This window comes from Panulirus ornatus, chromosome 23 (genome assembly GCF_036320965.1).
Source record: "Panulirus ornatus isolate Po-2019 chromosome 23, ASM3632096v1, whole genome shotgun sequence".
NCBI classification, from domain to species: Eukaryota; Metazoa; Arthropoda; class Malacostraca; order Decapoda; family Palinuridae; genus Panulirus; species Panulirus ornatus.
Window position 1 is genome coordinate 20,034,029 of NC_092246.1, and position 22,500 is coordinate 20,056,528.

The 22,500-nt window shown below is 47.7% G+C and overlaps 1 protein-coding gene across 2 annotated transcripts in view; it reads left to right on the forward strand.

The window, feature by feature from the left end:
• Positions 1–22,500, forward strand: part of LOC139756872 (anoctamin-7-like) — a 176,337-nt gene that overhangs the window by 90,145 nt on the left and 63,692 nt on the right. For both annotated transcript variants that reach the window (XM_071676724.1, XM_071676725.1), the window contains exon 2: positions 19,514–20,309. In XM_071676724.1, coding sequence (XP_071532825.1) covers positions 20,130–20,309 — 180 coding nt within the window. In that variant the 5' untranslated portion in view covers positions 19,514–20,129. The remainder of the gene's footprint in view (positions 1–19,513; positions 20,310–22,500) is intronic.

Sequence of the window (22,500 nt, forward strand, 5' to 3'; positions counted from 1 at the left end):
GCGCCCACCATGAGGCCGTGCATGAGGCCATGCGCCCACCATGAGGCCGTGCATGAGGTATGCATAGCACCGTAATGAAAGATAAACACCCACCTACCCACACACACACCCACCCATCACCACCAGCTGAAGCTGCAGCGTCCCATCTCGTGGCTTCAGAGGGTTTGAGGAGGTCGTAAGCAAGACACGTTGGTTCTGCAACACCATAATGAACCTGCACTCACTCCATCTATGTAGGGGAGGTACGAGTGCGAGTAGGAATGGAGGAAGGTGAGTGGTTCCCGGTGAAGATGGGTCTCACTCAATGTATTGTTGCGATTGTTTGTATTAATCTGTTCGTATATATACTGACCACTTGGTTCGTGCCGCAAGAGTCCCATCTATCTTTTACATTATGTACGAAGGAGAAGGCTCCTCCCTCACCCACCACTATAGATGGAGAAGGGGCAGTAAAGCAGAAGGCTCCTCCCTCACCCACCACTATAGATGGAGACAGGACAGTACAGCAGAAGGCTCCTCCCTCACCCACCACTATAGATGGAGACAGGGCAGTACAGCAGAAGGCTCCTCCCTCACCCACCACTATAGATGGAGACAGGACAGTACAGCAGAAGGCTCCTCCCTCACCCACCACTATAGATGGAGACAGGGCAGTACAGCAGAAGGCTCCTCCCCCACCCACCACTGTAGATGGAGACAGGACAGTACAGCAGAAGGCTCCTCCCTCACCCACCACTATAGATGGAGACAGGGCAGTACAGCAGAAGGCTCCTCCCTCACCCACCACTATAGATGGAGACAGGGCAGTACAGCAGAAGGCTCCTCCCCCACCCACCACTATAGATGGAGACAGGACAGTACAGCAGAAGGCTCCTCCCTCACCCACCACTATAGATGGAGACAGGGCAGTACAGCAGAAGGCTCCTCCCTCACCCACCACTATAGATGGAGACAGGGCAGTAAAGCAGAAGGCTCCTCCCTCACCCACCACTATAGATGGAGACAGGACAGTACAGCAGAAGGCTCCTCCCCCACCCACCACTATAGATGGAGACAGGGCAGTAAAGCAGAAGGCTCCTCCCTCACCCACCACTATAGATGGAGACAGGACAGTACAGCAGAAGGCTCCTCCCTCACCCACCACTATAGATGGAGACAGGACAGTACAGCAGAAGGCTCCTCCCTCACCCACCACTATAGATGGAGACAGGACAGTACAGCAGAAGGCTCCTCCCCCAAGGAGAGGTAGTGGTTGGGGTTGCGGGCGTGTGCTGGCGGCTCACGGGCCAAGCCAAAGAGAAAAATTAATTTCCAAGTAAATTGTTTTTACGCCACGCGCGATTGAAATTGACGATTTTTATGTCTGCGATAATTCTTCATGTTAGGCCCAATATATCGCCCAGGGGGGAAATGGACTCTTCGTGACCCTGAATTTATAGTGGTTTTCCTGTCTGTCTCTTGTGGTGTTGGTAGTACTGACTTTGACCTCGTGGTGGTGTTGGTAGTACTGACTTTGACCTCGTGGTGGTGTTGGTAGTACTGACTTTGACCTCGTGGTGGTGTTGGTAGTACTGGCTTTGACCTCGTGGTGGTGTTGGTAGTACTGGCTTTGACCTCGTGGTGGTGTTGGTAGTACTGGCTTTGACCTCGTGGGGTCGTGGGGTCACCCTGTGTCACCTCACGATCGTTTCGTGTGACCTTTGATTAGATAGTTTATGTGTGACCTTTGATTGGATAGTTTTTTGTGACGTCATACAGGGTAGTTCTCCTGTGACCTCCTATTGGGTAGTTGTGTGTCCACCATAGCCACCTGTGACCTTTTAGAATGCGGTGTAACAGTGTGATATAATCGTCCCTGACCTTTTGGAATACCACCCCCCCCCCCGCCCGTGACCTTTTGGGAGATTAGTAAGTGACCTTGAAAGGAGTCATCCAATTTGACCTTATGGGATGGTTGAGTGTACTCTTTTCCCTCCAGTATATAAATTATGTAAATTATTTTGATGTCTCTTGACCCATAAACATTACCATTGAAGATTTATATGAACACTTTTAGACAAATTGGAAGGTAAGGTTAATCAGTGAGCATCAGTCAATATATGTATGGTAATTGTTATGGAATTCTTATATAAATATAATTAAAGGCGATTTATTGACCGGATAAATCGTTTAATTGAGCTTAATGGCCGGATCGCTTGTGGTCGTGGGGGAGATATGGACCTTAATTTAACCCATTTGGGTCGAGATTCCAACTACGATGCGTGTTCCAGTGACACATATCGCCCTGAGTTATGTAGCCAGTTCCGTATAGCATGTTATTGTGCCGTATATATAAATATATATTCTTTTCTTTTCTTTTAAACTATTCGCCATTTCCCGCGTTAGCGAGGTAGCGTTAAGAACAGAGGACTGGGCCTTCTTTGGAATATCCTCACCTGGCCCGCTCTGTTCCTTCTTTTGGAAAAATTGAAAAAAAAAAAAAAGAGAGGGGAGGATTTCCAGCCCCCCGCTCCCTCCCCTTTTAGTCGCCTTCTACGACACGCAGGGAATACGTGGGAAGTATTCTTAATCCCCTATCCCCAGGGATATTATATATATATATATATATATATATATATATATATATATATATATATATATATATATATATATATATAGGGGTGAGGGTCAAGTCAATTGGGAGGTGAGTTTGAATGGAGAAAAACTGGAGGAAGTGAAGTGTTTTAGATATCTGGGAGTGGATCTGTCAGCGGATGGAACCATGGAAGCGGAAGTGGATCATAGGGTGGGGGAGGGGGCGAAAATTTTGGGAGCCTTGAAAAATGTGTTTAAGTCGAGAACATTATCTCGGAAAGCAAAAATGGGTATGTTTGAAGGAATAGTGGTTCCAACAATGTTGTATGGTTGCGAGGCGTGGGCTATGGATAGAGATGTGCGCAGGAGGATGGATGTGCTGGAAATGAGATGTTTGAGGAAAATGTGTGGTGTGAGGTGGTTTGATCGAGTAAGTAACGTAAGGGTAAGAGAGATGTGTGGAAATAAAAAGAGCGTGGTTGAGAGAGCAGAAGAGGGTGTTTTGAAATGGTTTGGGCACATGGAGAGAATGAGTGAGGAAAGATTGACCAAGAGGATATATGTGTCGGAGGTGGAGGGAACGAGGAGAAGAGGAAGACCAAATTGGAGGTGGAAAGATGGAGTGAAAAAGATTTTGTGTGATCGGGGCCTGAACATGCAGGAGGATGAAAGGAGGGCAAGGAATAGAGTGAATTGGAGCGATGTGGTATACAGGGGTTGACGTGCTGTCAGTGGATTGAATCAAGGCATGTGAAGCGTCTGGGGTAAACCATGGAAAGCTGTGTAGGTATGTATATTTGCGTGTGTGGACGTGTGTATGTACATGTGTATGGGGGGGGGGGGGTTGGGCCATTTCTTTCGTCTGTTTCCTTGCGCTACCTCGCAAACGCGGGAGACAGCGACAAAGTATAAAAAAAAAAATATATATATATATATATATATATATATATATATATATATATATATATATATATATATATAATGTGTGTGTGTGTGTGTGTGTATTCAACCATAAGCTGCTTGTATGTGGGATAAGCCGATTACACGTGTCTGTTCCTGCTCTTATGTCAAAGTGTCAATATCATATAATTTCAGGTTAATAATGTAATTCCTTTTTTATAATGTCAAGGTAATAATATAATTCCTGTTTCAGACTTCTTTGATCAACGTCTATAAATTACTGTATTAATTATGTATGTGTAATCACACTCTGAAACCTTAAGTTTACTGTAAATTCTTTCTTTATTTTGGTCCATTGAAAATGAGTACTTACCCTCTTCGTCTTCCCATAAACCAGTTTTATAAATGGCACAACCGGTTTTTAAGGCATATGTATATAACGTGCGGGTCTTCTGTGCGTCAGGAAAATGTTCGCTGGCTGGATACCCTGCCATGTGTTTAAGTATAGTCTTCCGTGAGTCAGGGAAGTGTTCACCCGTTGCCTGCACTGCCGTTGATTACACGTGGTGTTTGATGCGTCAGGAAGTTGTTCGCTGGTTGGCTGGAATGCCCTCACCAGCGTACGGTCCTCCATGCGTCAGGAAAGTGTTCGCTCGCAGGCTGCACTGCATTGCGGAGTTTCCGACTGCTGTATTTGTAACGGTGATTATAACTACGTATCTTTACGTCTGATGATAAAAAGTAGCAAGCGTTTTAATACTTGAAATAATTGCTATGCAGATGCTGGGCCCTATTTTATTATTGCGGTTATACGCGTAGTAATAAATATATATAAAAAAAAATAACTGAAAGGCATCATGTCTTGTTTTCGTTCAAGTGACTACGTCATCAGAGCGAATGTTCAAAGGTAAAATTTGTACCCGTTTTCGAATATTTTTTTTTTTAGTGTAATAAATATATTATTTTTTTCGCCAGTGTTTTTTAAGAATTTGTTCGCCTCTCTACTATTATTTACCCGAGTGCTGGGTAGAGTTTCCGATAGACTGCGGTAAATTTGCCAAGATAAAAGATATATTTAAGGAAATTTAGTTTTATTGAGGTTGACAATTGTGTATTTCCAGATATATTTTTGAGCACGGCTGCACGATCGCTGATGCACGACGGTACGACCATTGAGCACGGCAATGAGAGCTCACGAGGACAGTGGTACGAGCCATTGAGCACGGCGGCACGACCCTTAAGCATGACAGTACGACGAGCTTTTTGAGCACGACTTTAAACCCTTGATGCACGACAATGTGATCCTTGAGCACGACGGCACGACGCTCGACCTATCCATTAAAGGTGAGCTTAAATGCCAGATCTTGATGCCCAAGAGCCGTACCGTCGTACTCAATCGTCGCACACGTCGTTCTCAAGGGTCGTACCGTCGTACTCAGTCGTCGTACACGTCGTTCTCAAGGGTCGTACCGTCGTACTCAATGAAGGGGACGCGGGGGTGGGGGAGATAGGGTTATACGGTATGCGAGTTGTTCGAAACCCTGGCATTGGCCTCGGCTTCGACGAGCGTCCTCTCTCTCTCTCTCTCTCGCTCGTCCGGCAGCGTCTTTCCACGCATCGGGACGAGCCCTGGCCATCTCTGTGATGGCGCTGTTTTACAGCGGGTTTGGTGTTTTTCTCTCTCTCTTCATTTCATGGCGCGTCGTAATTTTTCTTCCAATATATATATATATAATATTTTTTTTCCTCTCACCAAGCGGTAATTGGTGACGGGTTGTCATGCCTTGAGCGTCAGATAATGTGAGCGTTTAAGACGTACAAAATGTGGACTCTCTCTCTCTCTCTCTCTCTCTCTCTCTCTCTCTCTCTCTCTCTCTCTCTCTCTCTCTCTCTCTCTCTCTTACTCCCTATCTCTCGCTACAGGGTTTTCGACTATGAGCCAAACCAGCTAAGCTCAGACGAGCGAACGAGACAAGCGCTTGGCTCACTGCAGCGGAACTAGCGAGTGAGGCGATGAATTGGCTCACTGCAGTGAGACTAGCGAACGAGGCAAGCGCTTGGCTCGCTGCAGCGGAACTAGCGATGAATTGGCTCACTGCAGTGAGACTAGCGAACGAGGCAAGCGCTTGGCTCACTGCAGTGGAACTAGCGAGTGAGGCGATGAATTGGCTCACTGCAGTGAGACTAGCGAACGAGGCAAGCGCTTGGGCCCCCTGCCGTGAGACTAGCGAATGAGGCGACGCCTTAGCTGACTGCAGTGAGACTAGCGAACGAGACTAAGCGCTCGGCTCACCACTAGCGCTGGTTTTGGCAGGAGATTGACATTAAGGGGGTGTGTGTGTCCGGGGCGGGGCCCCCGGAATGTCGGGGCGGGGCCCCTGGAATGTCGGGGCGGGGCCCCTGGAATGTCGGGGCGGGGCCCCGGGGGTAGAGAAGGCAATATCCGTAGTGGGGGGGGGGAGGAGGAAGACCCCCCACCCTCCCCACCCCTCCATAGGTACGAGCCAGTCTTCGGACCATCCGCTTAAAAATAAATAAATGAATAAATAAATGTTAATTTGTTAACCATAATGTGCCACGCTGAGCCTACACAGTTTTCCAGCGTTAATGTTAATCTTAAGGATTACCGGGGGGGGGAGGGGGGCGGGCCAGGGTTAAATGTTATTATGATGGTGGTATAATTTAACTTTTTTTTGGGGGGTGTGGGTTCGTTAAGGATGTATGGGGGTCTATATGGGGGGAAAGGAGTACTTCCTCAGCGAGGATGGAAAGGAGTACTTCCTCAGCGAGGATAGAAAGGAGTACTTCCTCAGCGTGGATGGAAAGGAGTACTTCCTCCGCGAGGATGGAAAGGAGTACTTCCTCAGCACAGGATGGAAAGGAGTACTTCCTCAGCGAGGATGGAAAGGAGTACTTCCTCAGCGAGGATGGAAAGGAGTACTTCCTCAGCACAGGATGGAAAGGAGTACTTCCTCAGCACATGAGTGATGGAAGAATGGAATAGAGTGAGTGACGAAAACCGTCAGTGGCAGACAATATACCAGAAAGTGACATGTTATTTTCACTATAGAGAATGTTCGAGAGATCCCCCCCCCCCCTGGGAGTGTAGAACCCCCCCAATCCCCCCAACCCCCACCCCCCCAACCCCGCCCCCCGTACAGTACAGACAGGTAATTACACACTCCCTTAACTGCTTGTTATTGATGTGGAATGATGGTTAATTTCGGCTCTTTCTTCTGTTGTCCAGGTGAGAGATAGATAGATAGATAGATAGATAGATAGATGGAGAGAGAGAGAGAGAGAGAGAGAGAGAGAGAGAGAGAGAGAGAGGTCGATCAAGGGTCACTGGGAGGTCAAGCACCTGTCTAGGGGTCACCATATGGTTCCTCCCCAGGCCATTCGTGACCCCCCAAACCACTTCCCGTGACCCCTCACATGAGTGCAAAGTCGTGTTATTAGTACTGTAAACATTCTAATTACCCCCTCACGTCTTCTGGGTAAGTCATTAGTGTTGTATACGTCTCTCATTAGCTCTTGTAGTAATTACCACGTCCAGTGGTCGCTAGAACCACCTCTGTATCTTGCTGTATGGAACGCCTCCAGACGCCCCCTCTTTAGCTTGGGAAACATGGTTGTAATCTGTGGTGTCTGACATTGCCCCAGCTTCTACTTGTCCCTAAATGGCAGAAGCAGTTCCTCTTTTATCCTCTTTTAGATATAGTACGATCTCTGGTCAGGTGACTGTTATATTTCTTTCTTGTATCTTTCCTGATGATGTGATTAATGCATGAAAGTGCACTTGGGAACTTATCGCGTCTCATTTCCCCGTGGACTCATAGGAATATATATATATATATATATATATATATATATATATATATATATATATATATATATATATATATATATATATATACCTCGCAAACGCGGGAGACAGCGACAAAGTATAAAAAAAAAAGAATATATATATATATATATATATATATATATATATATATATATATATATATATATATATATATCCAAAGTCTCGAGTGCTGCTAGTCTCCATTTTCTATGCCAAACCTTTCTAAGGGGGACCATGGCAAGCAGAAACTTAACTATTCCCTAATTACATCGTTCTGACTACATTTCCTTCTGTCGTCAGTGACCTTCATCTGGTATCTCATTTTACTGTCTCGTTCCGTCAGTTCAAGACTTAATTAGTCGTCATGAATTTGTTAAATGATTTGACCCATTTCAACCCTGTTTTAATTGGCGTCTTTTCTTCGTTCACGCGTTCCATCGCCATCCAAAGTGGTACCAGCTTTTGCCTTTCTCATTTAGTCTCAGCAAGACTTCTCCCCCACCTACCACCTCTCCAGCCATTTCTTTTTCCCCCTTATCCAAAGACTCAACCTCCCGGAGTGTTGTCAGCCTCGATCCCTTCATTAGCCAGGGAATGGTGGTGGTGGTGGTGGCCCCGTCTCCTCTCCTCTCGTCTCACTCGGGATCCCGGGGGAAAGTTTTGACTTCAAGCCATCATGAAGTAGGGGTTTTCTTCACACCCCCACACCCCCTCCCCTCCTCCTCCACCCCCACCCGACCACAGCCCCCCCCCCATTACTGTCTCCTCCATGGCCCATATTTCTTGAAGTCTTGACACACACCACACCATCCCCTCCCTGCCTCAGTTGCCCCTTGAGCTCCGCCGGGCGGGGGGTTCCTACGTCCGTCCTCCGTGTTCCTGGCTCCTCCTTCCTCCTCCTCTGTCTGTCTGTCTGGACGTTGGAGAAAATGATTAAAAAAAAAAAAGACGTTTTTCGTCGGTGTTATTTTTCATCTTTAAGCCTCTGATGTATTCCCCCCCCCCACCACACACACGTGTACACACACACACACACACACACACACACACACACACACACTCACTCACATACACACACACACACACACACACACACACACACACACACACTCACTCACATACACACACACACACATACACACAAACGTGTATGTGTGTGTGTGTGTGTGTGTGTGTGTGTGTGTGTGTGTGTGTGTGACGTATTCTACTACAGAACAGAATTTTCTCCTGAAGGAATTTTCTTGCCTTAGGCTGTCGTCCTCCAATTACATGTTTGTGATCTAGTGTTTCAGTCTCCTGTAATGACTGTATTATCCTGTAGTCCGACTTGTAAAGACTGTATTATTCTGTAGTCCACCCTGTAGTGACTGTATTACCCTGTACTCCATCCTGTAGTAACTGTATTATCCTGTACTCCATCCTGTAGTGACTGTATTATCCTGTACTCAATCCTGTAGTGACTGTATTATCCTGTATTCCATCCTGTAGTGACTGTATTATCCTGTACTCCATCCTGTAGTGACTGTATTATCCTGTACTCCATCCTGTAGTGACTGTATTATCCTGTACTCTACCCTGTAGTGACTGTATTATCCTGTACTCCATCCTGTAGTGAATGTATTATCCTGTACTCCATCCTGTAGTGACTGTATTATCCTGTACTCTACCCTGTAGTGACTGTATTATCCTGTACTCTACCCTGTAGTGACTGTATTATCCTGTACTCCATCCTGTAGTGACTGTATTATCCTGTATTCCATCCTGTAGTGACTGTATTATCCTGTACTCCATCCTGTAGTGACTGTATTATCCTGTACTCCATCCTGTAGTGACTGTATTATCCTGTACTCTACCCTGTAGTGACTGTATTATCCTGTACTCCATCCTGTAGTGACTGTATTATCCTGTACTCCATCCTGTAGTGACTGTATTATCCTGTACTCCATCCTGTAGTGACTGTATTATCCTGTACTCCATCCTGTAGTGACTGTATTATCCTGTACTCCATCCTGTAGTGACTGTATTATCCTGTACTCCCTCCTGTAGTGACTGTATTATCCTGTACTCCATCCTGTAGTGACTGTATTATCCTGTACTCCATCCTGTAGTGACTGTATTATCCTGTATTCCATCCTGTAGTGACTGTATTATCCTGTACTCCATCCTGTAGTGACTGTATTATCCTGTACTCTATCCTGTAGTGGCTGTATTATCCTGTACTCCATCCTGTAGTGACTGTATTATCCTGTACTCCATCCTGTAGTGGCTGTATTATCCTGTACTCCATCCTGTAGTGACTGTATTATCCTGTACTCTACCCTGTAGTGACTGTATTATCCTGTACTCCATCCTGTAGTGGCTGTATTATCCTGTACTCTACCCTGTAGTGGCTGTATTATCCTGTAGTGAAATCCTAAAGGAGTTTCAGGAATGATTTATAACCTGGACCTGAGAGCCATCTATGAACGTGCGACCAAACTAGAACACTTGCTAACTTTCACGTCCTGTTATAATTCTTACGATAAACGCCATCTGTGGACGTGCGTCGTAACTAGCGCTCGGGTAACTTTCACGTCCTGTTATGATTCTTACGATAAACGCCATCTGTAAACGTGCGTCGTAACTAGCGCTCGGGTAACTTTCACGTCCTGTTATGATTCTTGCCATAAACGCCATCTATGAACGTGCGTCCAAACTAGAACGCTTGCTAACTTTCACGTCCTGTTATGATTCTGGCTATGAACGCCATCTGTGAACGTGCGTCGTAACTAGCGCTCGGGTAACTTTCACGTCCTGTTATAATTCTTGTTATAAACGCCATCTGTGAACGTATGAGGGAAATACAACTGTCCATATCATACGTCATGACCCCCAGCTTCTTAGATCACAGTATTGGGAGTACATAAGGAGGAAATTATATATACAGAAGACCTGATAATGTGCAGTGTCGTGTTTTACATTGTTGTATACGACTTTCTGTCCCTCTCCTCATATAAAAAAACAAAATATTGTCAATATTTTGTTTTTGTCAGTATTTTATGTAAGAAAGAGTCGTGTTTTCTTGACCTTGTGTTAGCTTAAGGTCACGAGTACACAAGGTATATATATATATGCAAATGAGAACAACACAGTGTAACATGCTATAGTATTTGACGAGAAAGAGAGAGAGAGAGAGAGAGAGAGAGAGAGAGAGAGAGAGAGAGAGAGAGAGAGAGAGAGAGAGAGGTATATATATATATATATATATATATATATATATATATATATATATATATATATATATATATGTATGTATGTGCCATCGACCCCCCTCTCCCCTCCCCCTTCCCCTTCCCAGGTCAGAACGAGAACAGGACCTGACAGGTCACAGGTCATGACGACCGGGTACACACACACACACACACACACACACACACACACACACACACACACACACACACACACACAACACTTCTAACAACTAGTTTCACAGTAATTGCTCCTCACTTATGTAGCCGCGGCCCCACGACTCACTCTAGCTGACTCACTGTGACTCTTTGATGACTCTCTTGACTCTTGGCTGACTCTCTGTGACTTTGATGACTCTCTGTGACTGATGACTCCCTCGCTCTAGCTGACTCTCTGTGACTCTTTGATAGCTGACTCTCTGTGACTCTTTGATGACTCTCTTGACTCTTTGCTGACTCTCTGTGACTCTTTGATGACTCTTGACTCTTTGCTGACTCTCTGTGACTCTTTGATGACTCTTGAGTCTTGGCTGACTCTCTGTGACTCTTTGATGACTCGCTCTAGCTGACTCTCTGTGACTCTTTGATGACTCTCTTGACTCTTTGATGACTCTCTTGACTCTTTGATGACTCTCTCTTGACTCTTTGATGACTCTACCTCTGGGTGACTCTCTGATTCTTACGTGTGGCTCACTTGGACATTTGCCTGTGGCTCTTGGTGACTCACTGTGGCTCTTGGTGACTCACTGTGGCTCTTGGTGACTCACTGTGACTGTCTGTGGTGCTGTGTGACTATATCCGTGATACTATACCCCCCCTGTTTAGCTCTGTGTAATGCTCTGCACCTCCTCTGTAGCTCTGTGTACCTGCTGTGTAGCTCTGTGTAATGCTCTGTACCTCCTCTGTAGCTTTGTGTAATGTGTAATGCCGTGTACCCACTGTGTAGCTCTGTGTAATGCTCTGTACCTCCTGTTTAGCTCTATTTGGCTGTGTGACTGTATGTATCCTGCGTGGCTCTGTGGCTGGCACTGTTACTGGCTCTATGGCTGGCACTGTTACTGGCTCTGTAACTGGCACTGTCACTGGCTCTGTGGCTGGCAATGTTACTGGCTCTATGGCTGGCACTGTTACTGGCTCTGTGGCTGGCACTGTTACTGGCTCTATGGCTGTCACTGTTACTGGCTCTGTGGCTGTCACTGTTATTACTGGCTCTGTGGCTGGCACTGTTACTGGCTCTATGGCAGGCACTGTTACAGGTCCAGTGACTGGCACTGTTGCCTCGTCTCCCTCGCTCCCGGAAGCGCCGGCTGTGTCTCGCGGGGTGTGGAACGTGTTATGCCACATATCCGACGCTAAGGTCGCTTAATACTCAGCTTTAAGGTGGGAAGCTCGACTGATGTTGTCGGTGTGGGGAGAGGGTGGGGGTGGGGGGGTGAGTACTCTTGTGCGGAAATGGTTTTCGGGTTAAGTGGGGAGGTTAAAGGGGAGAGGGGAGGAAAGGGAGGGGGGTAGAGGAAGGGCAGGGAGATTAAGAGATCTGTGGTGGGGAGGAAGGGAGAACAGCTGAGAGACAAAGTTGGGGAGGAACGTGGGGTGATAACTGGGGTGTAGAGCAGAGGGGAGAAGAGAGACAAGTTGGGGAGAAACCTGGGGTGATAACTGGGGTGTAGAGCAGAGGGGAGAGGTGCTTTGGGAGGGTTTGGGATCTTGGGGAGAATAGACTGGGGTGTTAAGTGCAAGACGAATCCATTTTGACCTCCCTAGCTCCTGCCTTTCATGTTGACCTTTGACCTCTCCGTCGAGGGAAGGTGGGTTATTATGAGGTCAACCCTCGTTTGACCCCACTGGCTGATGAAAACTGCCGGAAAGGTCGTGGGTTTAAACGACAGATTAACCCCCCAGTACGACCCTTGGCACAGTGGTACGACCCTTGAACACTGTGGTACGACCCTTGAAAACAGTGGTATGACCCTTGAACACAGTGGTACGACCCTTGAACACAGAGGTACGACCTTTGAACAGTGGTACGACCCTTGAACACAGTGGTACGACCCTTGGCGCAGTGGTACGACCCTTGGGTACAGTGATACGACCCTTGAACACAGTGGTACGACCCTTGGCGCAGTGGTACGACCCTTGAACACTGTGGTACGAACCTTGAACACTGTGGTACGACCCTTGAACACAGTGGTATGCCCCTTGAACACTGTGGTACGACCCTTGATGACAGTGGTACGACCCTTGAACACTGTGGTACGACCCTTGATCACAGTGGTAACACTGGCGTTGGGATGGGGAGGGAGGGTGGTGAGGTGAGGTCGTCCTGACACAGTTGGCAACACTGGAGGTCATCAAGAAACAGCTGGCAGGACGAAGGTCAACATGACAGTTGGCAACACTGGCTCAGGTCACCAGGGCATTGTGTTATAGAAAACGTGAAACACGAGATTACGAACAGCTAAACATGGCCAAACCAGCTAACAACCATCTAACAACCACACATCCCCCCATCCCCCCCTTTTAACTAACACCCCCCCCCCATCCCCCCTTTACAAACAACAGAACCACTCCATTCCCGCAAGTAAACCACTGTAATGACCCTCCCTCCTCGTTACCACCCACACAGCCCAGGCCATTCTACATGGCGTTAATTATAATCACCTAAATCATCATTAAACAATTTATTCCATTTATTTTTTATTCGCAGGCAAGATCATAGTGGCTCTCTCTCTCTCTCTCTCTCTCTCTCTCTCTCTCTCTCTCTCTCTCTCTCTCTCTCTCTCTCTCTCTCTCTCTCTCTCATGTGAGAAACTTGGATTCGTTCACTTCTCCTCCCACTTGTATATCGCCTCTTCAGCCAACTTCCTTCGTGCGTTCAAAAGTTTTCAAGTATTTTTTCGTTTTTTTTTTTCATCCTGATGTTTCCGGGTTTCTGAGCTCCAGGTTTATTGGTTTCTAATCTGGAGGCTTGGTGGTTTCTAATCTCGGGATATGTTAGTTTCTAGTCTTGCTATTTATTGGTTTCTAATCTCGGGGATATGTTGGTTTCTGATCTTGAAATGTATTGGTTTCTAATCTTGAAATTTTTGATTTCTAATCTCGAGGATATGTTGGTTTCTGATCTTCAGATTTATTGGTTTCTAATCTGGAGGTGTATTGGTTTCTAATGTGGGGATTTAATGGTTTCTAATCTGGAGGTTTAATGGTTTCTAATGTGGGGGTTAATGGTTTCCACTGTGGAGGTTTAATGGTTTCTAACCTGGAGGATTAATGGTTTCTAATGTGGAGGGTTAATGGTTTCTAATCTCGAGGTTTAATGGTTTTTAATCTGGAGGTTTAATGTTTTCTAACCTGGAGGTTTAATGGTTTCTAATCTGGAGGTTTAATGGTTTCTAACCTTAAGTAGTCTTCTTTTCATTTTGAGGTTTCTTCTAATCTTGAGGTCTTTGATAGAACAGTTATTTAGATTTTGAATGGCCAAAGGGCGTATAATATTTTGATAGATTTCTCGATAGATGTTATCACAGGATACGACTGGTGCGTTAAGGGGTCAAAATAGAGGGCCGTGATTGGTCCATTCTGTGTCCTCTTGGCTTACTCCTAAGTCAGTCTGTGATTGGTGAGCTGGCCGTTGACCACGCCCTATACCGTGACCCCCCCCCCCCCCCGTCATGAGGTCAGGTGACCCACCTCACGCACTCCACAACACCAGGGTTCGTGCAAGACGCGCACGCACGCACGCACGCACGCACTCCACAGGTGGAATGTGGGTGTGTTCTGAATGAGGCCAAGTCACGATTTTGTTCAACAGCACGGCACCAGGGGTCTGTGTCACACAGCACGACACCAGGGGTCTGTGTCACACAGCACGACACCAGGGGTCTGTGTCACACAGCACGACACCAGGGGTCTGTGTCACACAGCACGACACCAGGGGTCTGTGTCACACAGCACGACACCAGGGGTCTGTGTCACACAGCACGACACCAGGGGTCTGTGTCACACAGCACGACACCAGGGGTCTGTGTCACACAGCACGACACCAGGGGTCTGTGTCACACAGCACGACACCAGGGGTCTGTGTCACACAGCACGACACCAGGGGTCTGTGTCACACAGCACGACACCAGGGGTCTGTGTCACACAGCACGACACCAGGGGTCTGTGTCACACAGCACGACACCAGGGAGGGTCTGTGTCACACAGCACGACACCAGGGGTCTGTGTCACACAGCACGACACCAGGGGTCTGTGTCACACAGCACGACACCAGGGGTCTGTGTGTCACACAGCACGACACCAGGGGTCTGTGTCACACAGCACGACACCAGGGGTCTGTGTCACACAGCACGACACCAGGGGTCTGTGTCACACAGCACGACACCAGGGGTCTGTGTCACACAGCACGACACCAGGGGTCTGTGTCACACAGCACGACACCAGGGGTCTGTGTCACACAGCACGACACCAGGGGTCTGTGTCACACAGCACGACACCAGGGGTCTGTGTCACACAGCACGACACCAGGGGTCTGTGTCACACAGCACGACACCAGGGGTCTGTGTCACACAGCACGACACCAGGGGTCTGTGTCACACAGCACGACACCAGGTGTCTGTGTCACACAGCACGACACCAGGGGTCTGTGTCACACAGCACGACACCAGGTGTCTGTGTCACACAGCACGACACCAGGGGTCTGTGTCACACAGCACGACACCAGGGGTCTGTGTCACAGCACGACACCAGGGGTCTGTGTCACACAGCACGACACCAGGGGTCTGTGTCACACAGCACGACACCAGGTGTCTGTGTCACACAGCACGACACCAGGGGTCTGTGTGTCACACAGCACGACACCAGGGGTCTGTGTGTCACACAGCACGACACCAGGGGTCTGTGTCACACAGCACGACACCAGGTGTCTGTGTCACACAGCACGACACCAGGTCTGTATCACACAGTACAACACCTGGTCTGTGTCACAGCACGACACCAGGAGTGTGTGTCACACAGCACGACACCTGGTCTGTATCACACAGTACAACACCTGGTCTGTGTCACAGCACGAGACCTAGTCTGTGCCATACAGCACGAGACCTGGTCTGTGTCACAGCACGAGACCTAGTCTGTGCCATACAGCACGAGACCTGGTCTGTGTCACAGCACGAGACCTAGTCTGTGCCATACAGCACGAGACCTGGTCTGTGTCACAGCACGAGACCTAGTCTGTGCCATACAGCACGAGACCTGGTCTGTGTCACACAGCACGACCATTTCACCTCAAGGTCGTCCCGTCCTGCCTGAGGGTCGTCCCGTCGTGGGGAGTGGGGAGAGGAGATCTCTGCCCTTAACCTGCAGGCGGGGAGAGACCCTGCCTCTCGTTCTCTCCCCGGGTCGTTTCCAGAGTTCCAGGCAAACGTTTCACAGAAACGAAATACAAGAAATTGGATGAAAGTCAGCCAAGATCATCCAACTTTCACACCAAACTTATATATTTCACTTTTACTCTTGTGAAAAGTGAAGTATGAGGGAAAATATATCTTACTTAACCTTGCTGTTGGGTCGTTAAGCTCAATTTGCTTGTCCAAGTTGCGTAAGCAACTCTTTAATTTTGAATGCTACGGACACGTTCATATAATTATCATCGAGGAATAGAATTATCGTCGGGGAATATAATTATCATTGGGGAATATAATTATCATTGTGGAATATAATTATCATTGGGGAATATGATTATTATCGGGAATATAACTATCATTGAGAATATAATTATCATCGAGGAATATAATTATCATCAGAGAATATGATTATCATATGGGAATATAATCATCGAGGAATGTAATTATCATCGGGGAATATAATTAACCATGTGGATGGCAACACTGCGGGCTGGGTGAGTGTTGCCCTCGCGTGTTCATCATAATATTACACCCGGCAGGAGACGCTAACTTTGCCTACGTATACTAGACCGTCTTAGCTAAGTAAGTGTGAGGTAGGCGCTCTAGGAAGGTGGCTGTTAGCTATCAGGGAGGGAAGAAGGGCTGAGGGAGGTTGCTTTAAGGTTGATATAGCCATCAATATACCAGAGGACTGTACGGTTTGTGTGTGCATACAAAAGCGGCTCCTGTTTCCACTATGTACACACACACACACACGGGGCCTTGCATACGCCCACACATAAAACCAAAATAAACCATGCTAAACCTGAAGACCCTTCACCCCTCCCCCCTTTTCCCCTCTGACAATAGCTCATTTGGTTAATGGTCCTGTAAAATGCGTTTTAGGTGTATTACAACTTTGTGTGTAATCCCCTTAAATGGACCGGAAGGAGGGGAGTGGAGGGGGTAGGGGAGGGAGAATCTCCCTTCCACGCCAAGATGCAGAAAATGGAAGGAAGGAGAGGTGAAGAGGGAAGGAGATAACCATGGAAGAGAGAAGAAGGAAGGAAGGGAAGGAAATTAGAGGAAGGGATGACTGAAAGAAAATATGCATACGATTGTGGCAGCGTAAAGAAGGAACTGATGAGGATGAACATAGGGAGACATAGAACAAGGTGATTAAAGATAAGAAAAACAGAAATTAGAAAGAAGAGAGAGATAGGAGTGAAAGAAATTGAAAGGGGAGGAAAGAAATGGTGAAGAAGAGGAGAAAGAAGAAGAAGAAGGAAGAGATAAAGAAGAAAAAGAAGTGGAAACTTGAGAACACAGAAGCTATGATGAATCCTTATGTGGCATAGAGAAGACAACGGTGAAGAGGAGAAAGATGAAAGAATAGAAAGAAGAAAGAAGAAAACTGTAACTAGATACCATGACTATAATGAGAAACTTTGAAATATACTGCAGGTATACTTGTACCTACGAAGTATACTCTGGGTAGTATACCTCTGGCTGAAAGTATACCTCATGCAGTATACCTCAGAGTTGAGTTTTTACTCGCAAGTATACTTCATAGTATACTACACAACATACCTCAGGATAAAGTATACCATATAGATTATACTTTTGAGTATGATATAGAAAGATACGTTCACGGTTTACAAATTACTAAGCACAGCAATCAATGAATACCTTCCTAATGATCAATTAAGAAACAATACGAGAGAATATAACAAGGGAAAGAGAGCCACTCTCAAAACTTGTGAAACAAGAAGGGATGTATCACACGAAGACTAGTGAGAAATCCTCACTGGCTTACGGAAACAGTTGAAGCGAAGTGGCTCTGTATGTCAGAGTGTTTCGCTCAGTTAGGCAGTAACTCCTCTGAGATTGAAGTGTTTGTCGTGCGCACCTCACAATTTACATATATAATATATATATATATATATATATATATATATATATATATATATATATATATATATATATATATATACAAGTGCTTCTGGACTCGCTTTTATACTTAAAACGAACTGATAACCTTGATAGGGTGAATGAAGGCAGATTAATACGTTTATTCGCTTGGATTAAACTGATTCATCATCCCAGTGACGTTTTAGAACCCCTATTTACGAAGAACCAAAAGAATTTAAGGTCGTTTTATGACATCCTAAATTTTAGGCAGATTTAAAGCACTTCCTGAGTTCAGGCTGGCTACTGTAATGTGGAGTGTGGTGTGTCGGATCTTTTTATTTACGACCTGACCCTCCGGCTGTTTTAGTGACCTCTCGTGACCTCTGCTCAGAGCGGCAGTTGTGGTAGTCCCTCGTCAGCCCTCAAGCTATCGCCCGTTCCTCACTCTCAACTTCTGCTGGGATGGTGCTCAAACAGTGTGTGTGCAGTGTGTGTTGGTTTGCCCCTTGATAGATACAGTCGTGGGATGTTCCTCACAGTGTCCCCTGGCTACAGTAACCCATGACAGTGTCCCCTTACAGTGTATTCGCACGTAGTGAGTCATTGCCCTGCCTTGCGTCAGTCGCTGCTCCGTCATGCACTCAGACTAATGCACCCCACAGGGTAATTCGCCAACAGTGTTGACACGCGTCCGGGGCACTTCAACCCAACCCTTTTATGTAAAGGTGTGGCCCATCCTGGGGTGTAGTGTGTGGCCCACACGCCACCAGGCACTGTGGCCTCTTCTCCACCACTGTGGTAGAGAGGCGTCTTACCTACCACTGTGGTAGAGAGGCGTCTTACCTACCACTGTGGTAGAGAGGCGTCTTACCTACCACTGTGGTGTGAGGAGTCATGAGGAAATTTGATGAGTAATTAGGGGAGGTGAAAATAATCATTAGGAGGAAGGGAAAAGCCATTAGAGAAACGAGAGGAAGAAAGGGGCTGAAAAGAGAAGGGCAGAAAGAGAGAGAGAAGGGAGATGCAAGAAGAGGAGGAAGGAGAGTGAAGAGGAAAGTCAGAAAAGCAACAGAAGATAAAAAGTTCCAAAGTATAGCCATGTTGAGAAAGAAAGAGACGTCACAACTTCTCACATATTCTCCCTAATGCTTCAGCATACTCGTCATATATATTTTATATTCAAAGCGTAGGTGACTTGTCAGATTCTCTTGTTATATGAGGACTGAATGTTGTTCTCAATGAATAGAGGTGTCACATGACCTTCATCTTAGACCCCCACTGTAACGTCCGTAAGCAGAGAGCCAGCCATAATCCAGCCATTGTTATAACTGTACAAGATGGTGGTTAGTTGTTGTGTTTCGGTGGGGCGGCTTGCGTGGGAGATACCATTATCTGTGGGGAAGATTACGACTTTGATATCCAGGTCCCCGCTCAGAAGACGTCATTGAAAAATGGATATGAGAAGACGAAGCAGAGGCGGGTCATTTGCGTGAGTGATATTGTTGTTTCTGTTTTGATGTTATGAGAGAGAGAGAGAGAGAGAGAGAGAGAGAGAGAGAGAGAGAGAGAGAGAGAGAGAGAGAGAGAGGATTTGTTGGTGTGTTTCCAGTCCATTGTATGACTGTCGGGAGGATCTGAACTGTCATTTATAGATGTTCTTTTCTGTGTTACAGATACGACGATCCTGGAGGCGTGTTGGCGAAGGTGTAGAGGAATGGAACTCGTCGAGTGCATACGGTGAACGAGACGAGTCGATACCCAGCTGAGGGAGAGTGTGTTTCACGAGGAACGAGTCGGTTCATGAGAGCCATGAAGGACCCAACCGCGAGTCGGTGTTCCTCCGGACGAGTGAAGCGAGAGTCGAGGGCTTCGAATGAACCCCGTCCCGACTGGTTCTTGCGATGCTTCGAACTCCCTGCCGTGGCTTCATCTCAACGTCTCGTTGCTTCACCCGCTGTGTCGTGTCGCCCGGTACACTGAGACAGTAGCGGCCATTATGGCTTAGCTCTCCCGTCGTGTCTTGAAGAATGGTCTCACTTGACGGCGGTACAATGATATAATGGATTCCCCAGCGTCACTCCTTTGTCTGGCGACGACCGTAACAATGGGGACGGAGCCTTCGCTCATCTAGCGACCGAAGCAATGAGCGAAGACCCATTGGCTGGCTTCGAAGACTCAGCCCGAGGGTTCAAGTTAAAGAGGAAGACCTACCTCATGACACGCTTGTGATGAACCAGAACGACTTGTGAACTCTCCCGGTCTCGATTCGTCTTACCACCCTTAGAAAATATGCCTTTCGGGAGCCGGCAGAGCGAACGGTACGAGCTGAACGGCTCCGGCCAGCTGCAGCGTGACCGGACGTACGGCAGCATCGTCCGGGACCGGACCTACGGCAGTATTGGCAGCTACACCAACATGGACCCCGATGCCCACTGTAATTTCATCAATGAGGATGATCTAGATTTCCAGGTGAGAGTCTGGTCTGGTTCATATTATTATTCATCCTCATTCCTGCCGGATGTTGAGCCAGAGGGAGAGGTGGGTAGAGAGATGCCATCTGTAGATTTCCAGGTGAGATTCTTGTTTAGTATTTAACCTATTTTCTCATCCTTTTTTCCTGCCGGATGTTGAGCCAGAGGGAGAGGTGGGTAGAGAGGTCCCATCTGTAGATTTCCAGGTGAGATTCTTGTTTAGTATTTAATCTGTTTTCTCATCCTTTTTTTCCTGTCGGATGTTGAGCCAGAGGGAGAGGTGGGTAGAGAGGTACCATCTGTTTTATCATCCTGCCCCTACCATTACGGATGATTATACCAGTAACCCTATGATGCACCATTATCTTTCCTGTTATCATTCCTTCTCATGTAATATCTTTCAGGATCACTCAGTATTAAGGTAACCTAGCGAGAATGTAATGAATCAGTATTCTCAAAAGTCTTGGTCTGCGTAAGAACACAACCCCAGTGAGGAATGGCATGACTTCAAAAGAGCTAGGGTTCGAGTCTGGTTCAGTCGGTGTGCACTGGTTGAGACAGTGGCTCCACTGATGAAAGGCCCCAGTGAGGAATGGCTTGACTTCAAAAGAGCTAGGGTTCGAGTCTGGTTCAGTCGTTGTGCACTGGTTGAGACAGTGGCTCCACTGGTGAAAGGTGGGCTTGTGTCCCTGCTGTGTGGGTAGGTAGGTAGGTGGGGGAGAGAGGCCTCCACCTGCCTACCCACTGGACCGGACTGGAGCAACGAATCGGGAAAGGTTTGGTTTAAAGGAGAGTGAAGCGTCTGGGTTTAATTAACTTTTGACGGCAGAGTCTCTCTCTCTCTCTCTCTCTCTCTCTCTCTCTCTCTCTCTCTCTCTCTCTCTCTCTCTCACGCACACACGCAATATCCCAGCTTTCGTCTTCGCCAGTAGCCGTGAGGCCCGAAAGCTGAGCCATCTCATTTCCATAGTCACTTGGGGGTCTGGAAACCATGTCTTATTCCAGCGTCCTCTCTCCCCCTGTGAGGGGGATGTTTGAGAGAGGAGGGAGAGGTGTTGCCAGTGACGTAGGGAGAGTGAGGGAGGAGGGAGAGGTGTTGCCAGTGACGTAGGGAGAGTGAGGGAGGAGGGAGAGGTGTTCCTAGGTATGTAGGGAGAGAGAAATCGTCTGTGTTGCCTTCACAGGGAGTGGGGTGGGGCAGTGGTCCTGTCCCACAGGGAGTAGGGTAGGGCAGTGGGCCCTTTCCCACAGGGAGTGTGGTAGGGCAGTGGGTCCTCTCCAACAGGGAGTGGGGTAGGGCAGTGGGTCATCTCCCACAGGGAATGGGGTAGGGCAGTGGGTCCTCTCCCACAGGGAGTGGGGTAGGGCAGTGGGTCATCTCCCACAGGGAGTGGGGTGTTACCATCTCGCTATACCGTCACGCGATGGTCAGAACACTCCCCGGCCGCGTCTGCCACATAACGGAATGACGTTGTTTCCCCCCCCCCTAGCGTATGACGTCATGCGACGGGAGCGTAGGTTCGGTGCAGGCACGATCAAGCCTCGGTGAGAGAGAGAGAGAGAGAGAGACTCCTCGACCGCCTGAAGTCATAACGATAAGACCTGTCATCATCATAATGACGAACTGCTGACGAGGTGAAGGGCCTCTAAGAGCACCCTCCTGCCTGGGAGGGACGTGTCGTAACACCTGCAGGTCTGCGGGGGACACAACCACCCTCTCTCTCTCTCTCTCTCTCTCTCTCTCTCTCTCTCTCTCTCGCATAGCTTCCCTCGCTCCTGAAGGAGGAGGAAGAGGAGGACGACGACGGGGAGGTAGGTCTGGAGGACCCCCTCTCGCATAGCTTCCCTCGCTCCTGAAGGAGGAGGAAGAGGACGACGACGACGGGGAGGTAGGTCTGAGGGGACCCCCTCTCGCATAGTTTCCCTCGCTCCTGAAGGAGGAGGAGGAGGAGGACGACGACGGGGAGGTAGGTCTGGAGGACCCCCTCTCGCATAGTTTCCCTCGCTCCTGAAGGAGGAGGAAGAGGACGACGACGACGAGGAGGTAGGTCTGAGGGGACCCCCTCTCGCATAGTTTCCCTCGCTCCTGAAGGAGGAGGAGGAGGAGGAGTTGGTCCTCCTCAGCTGCCCCCACGTCGCAAGGGATCTGTGCCGCAGTCTCCCGTGGTGGGAGGTAGTGAGTTGCACAG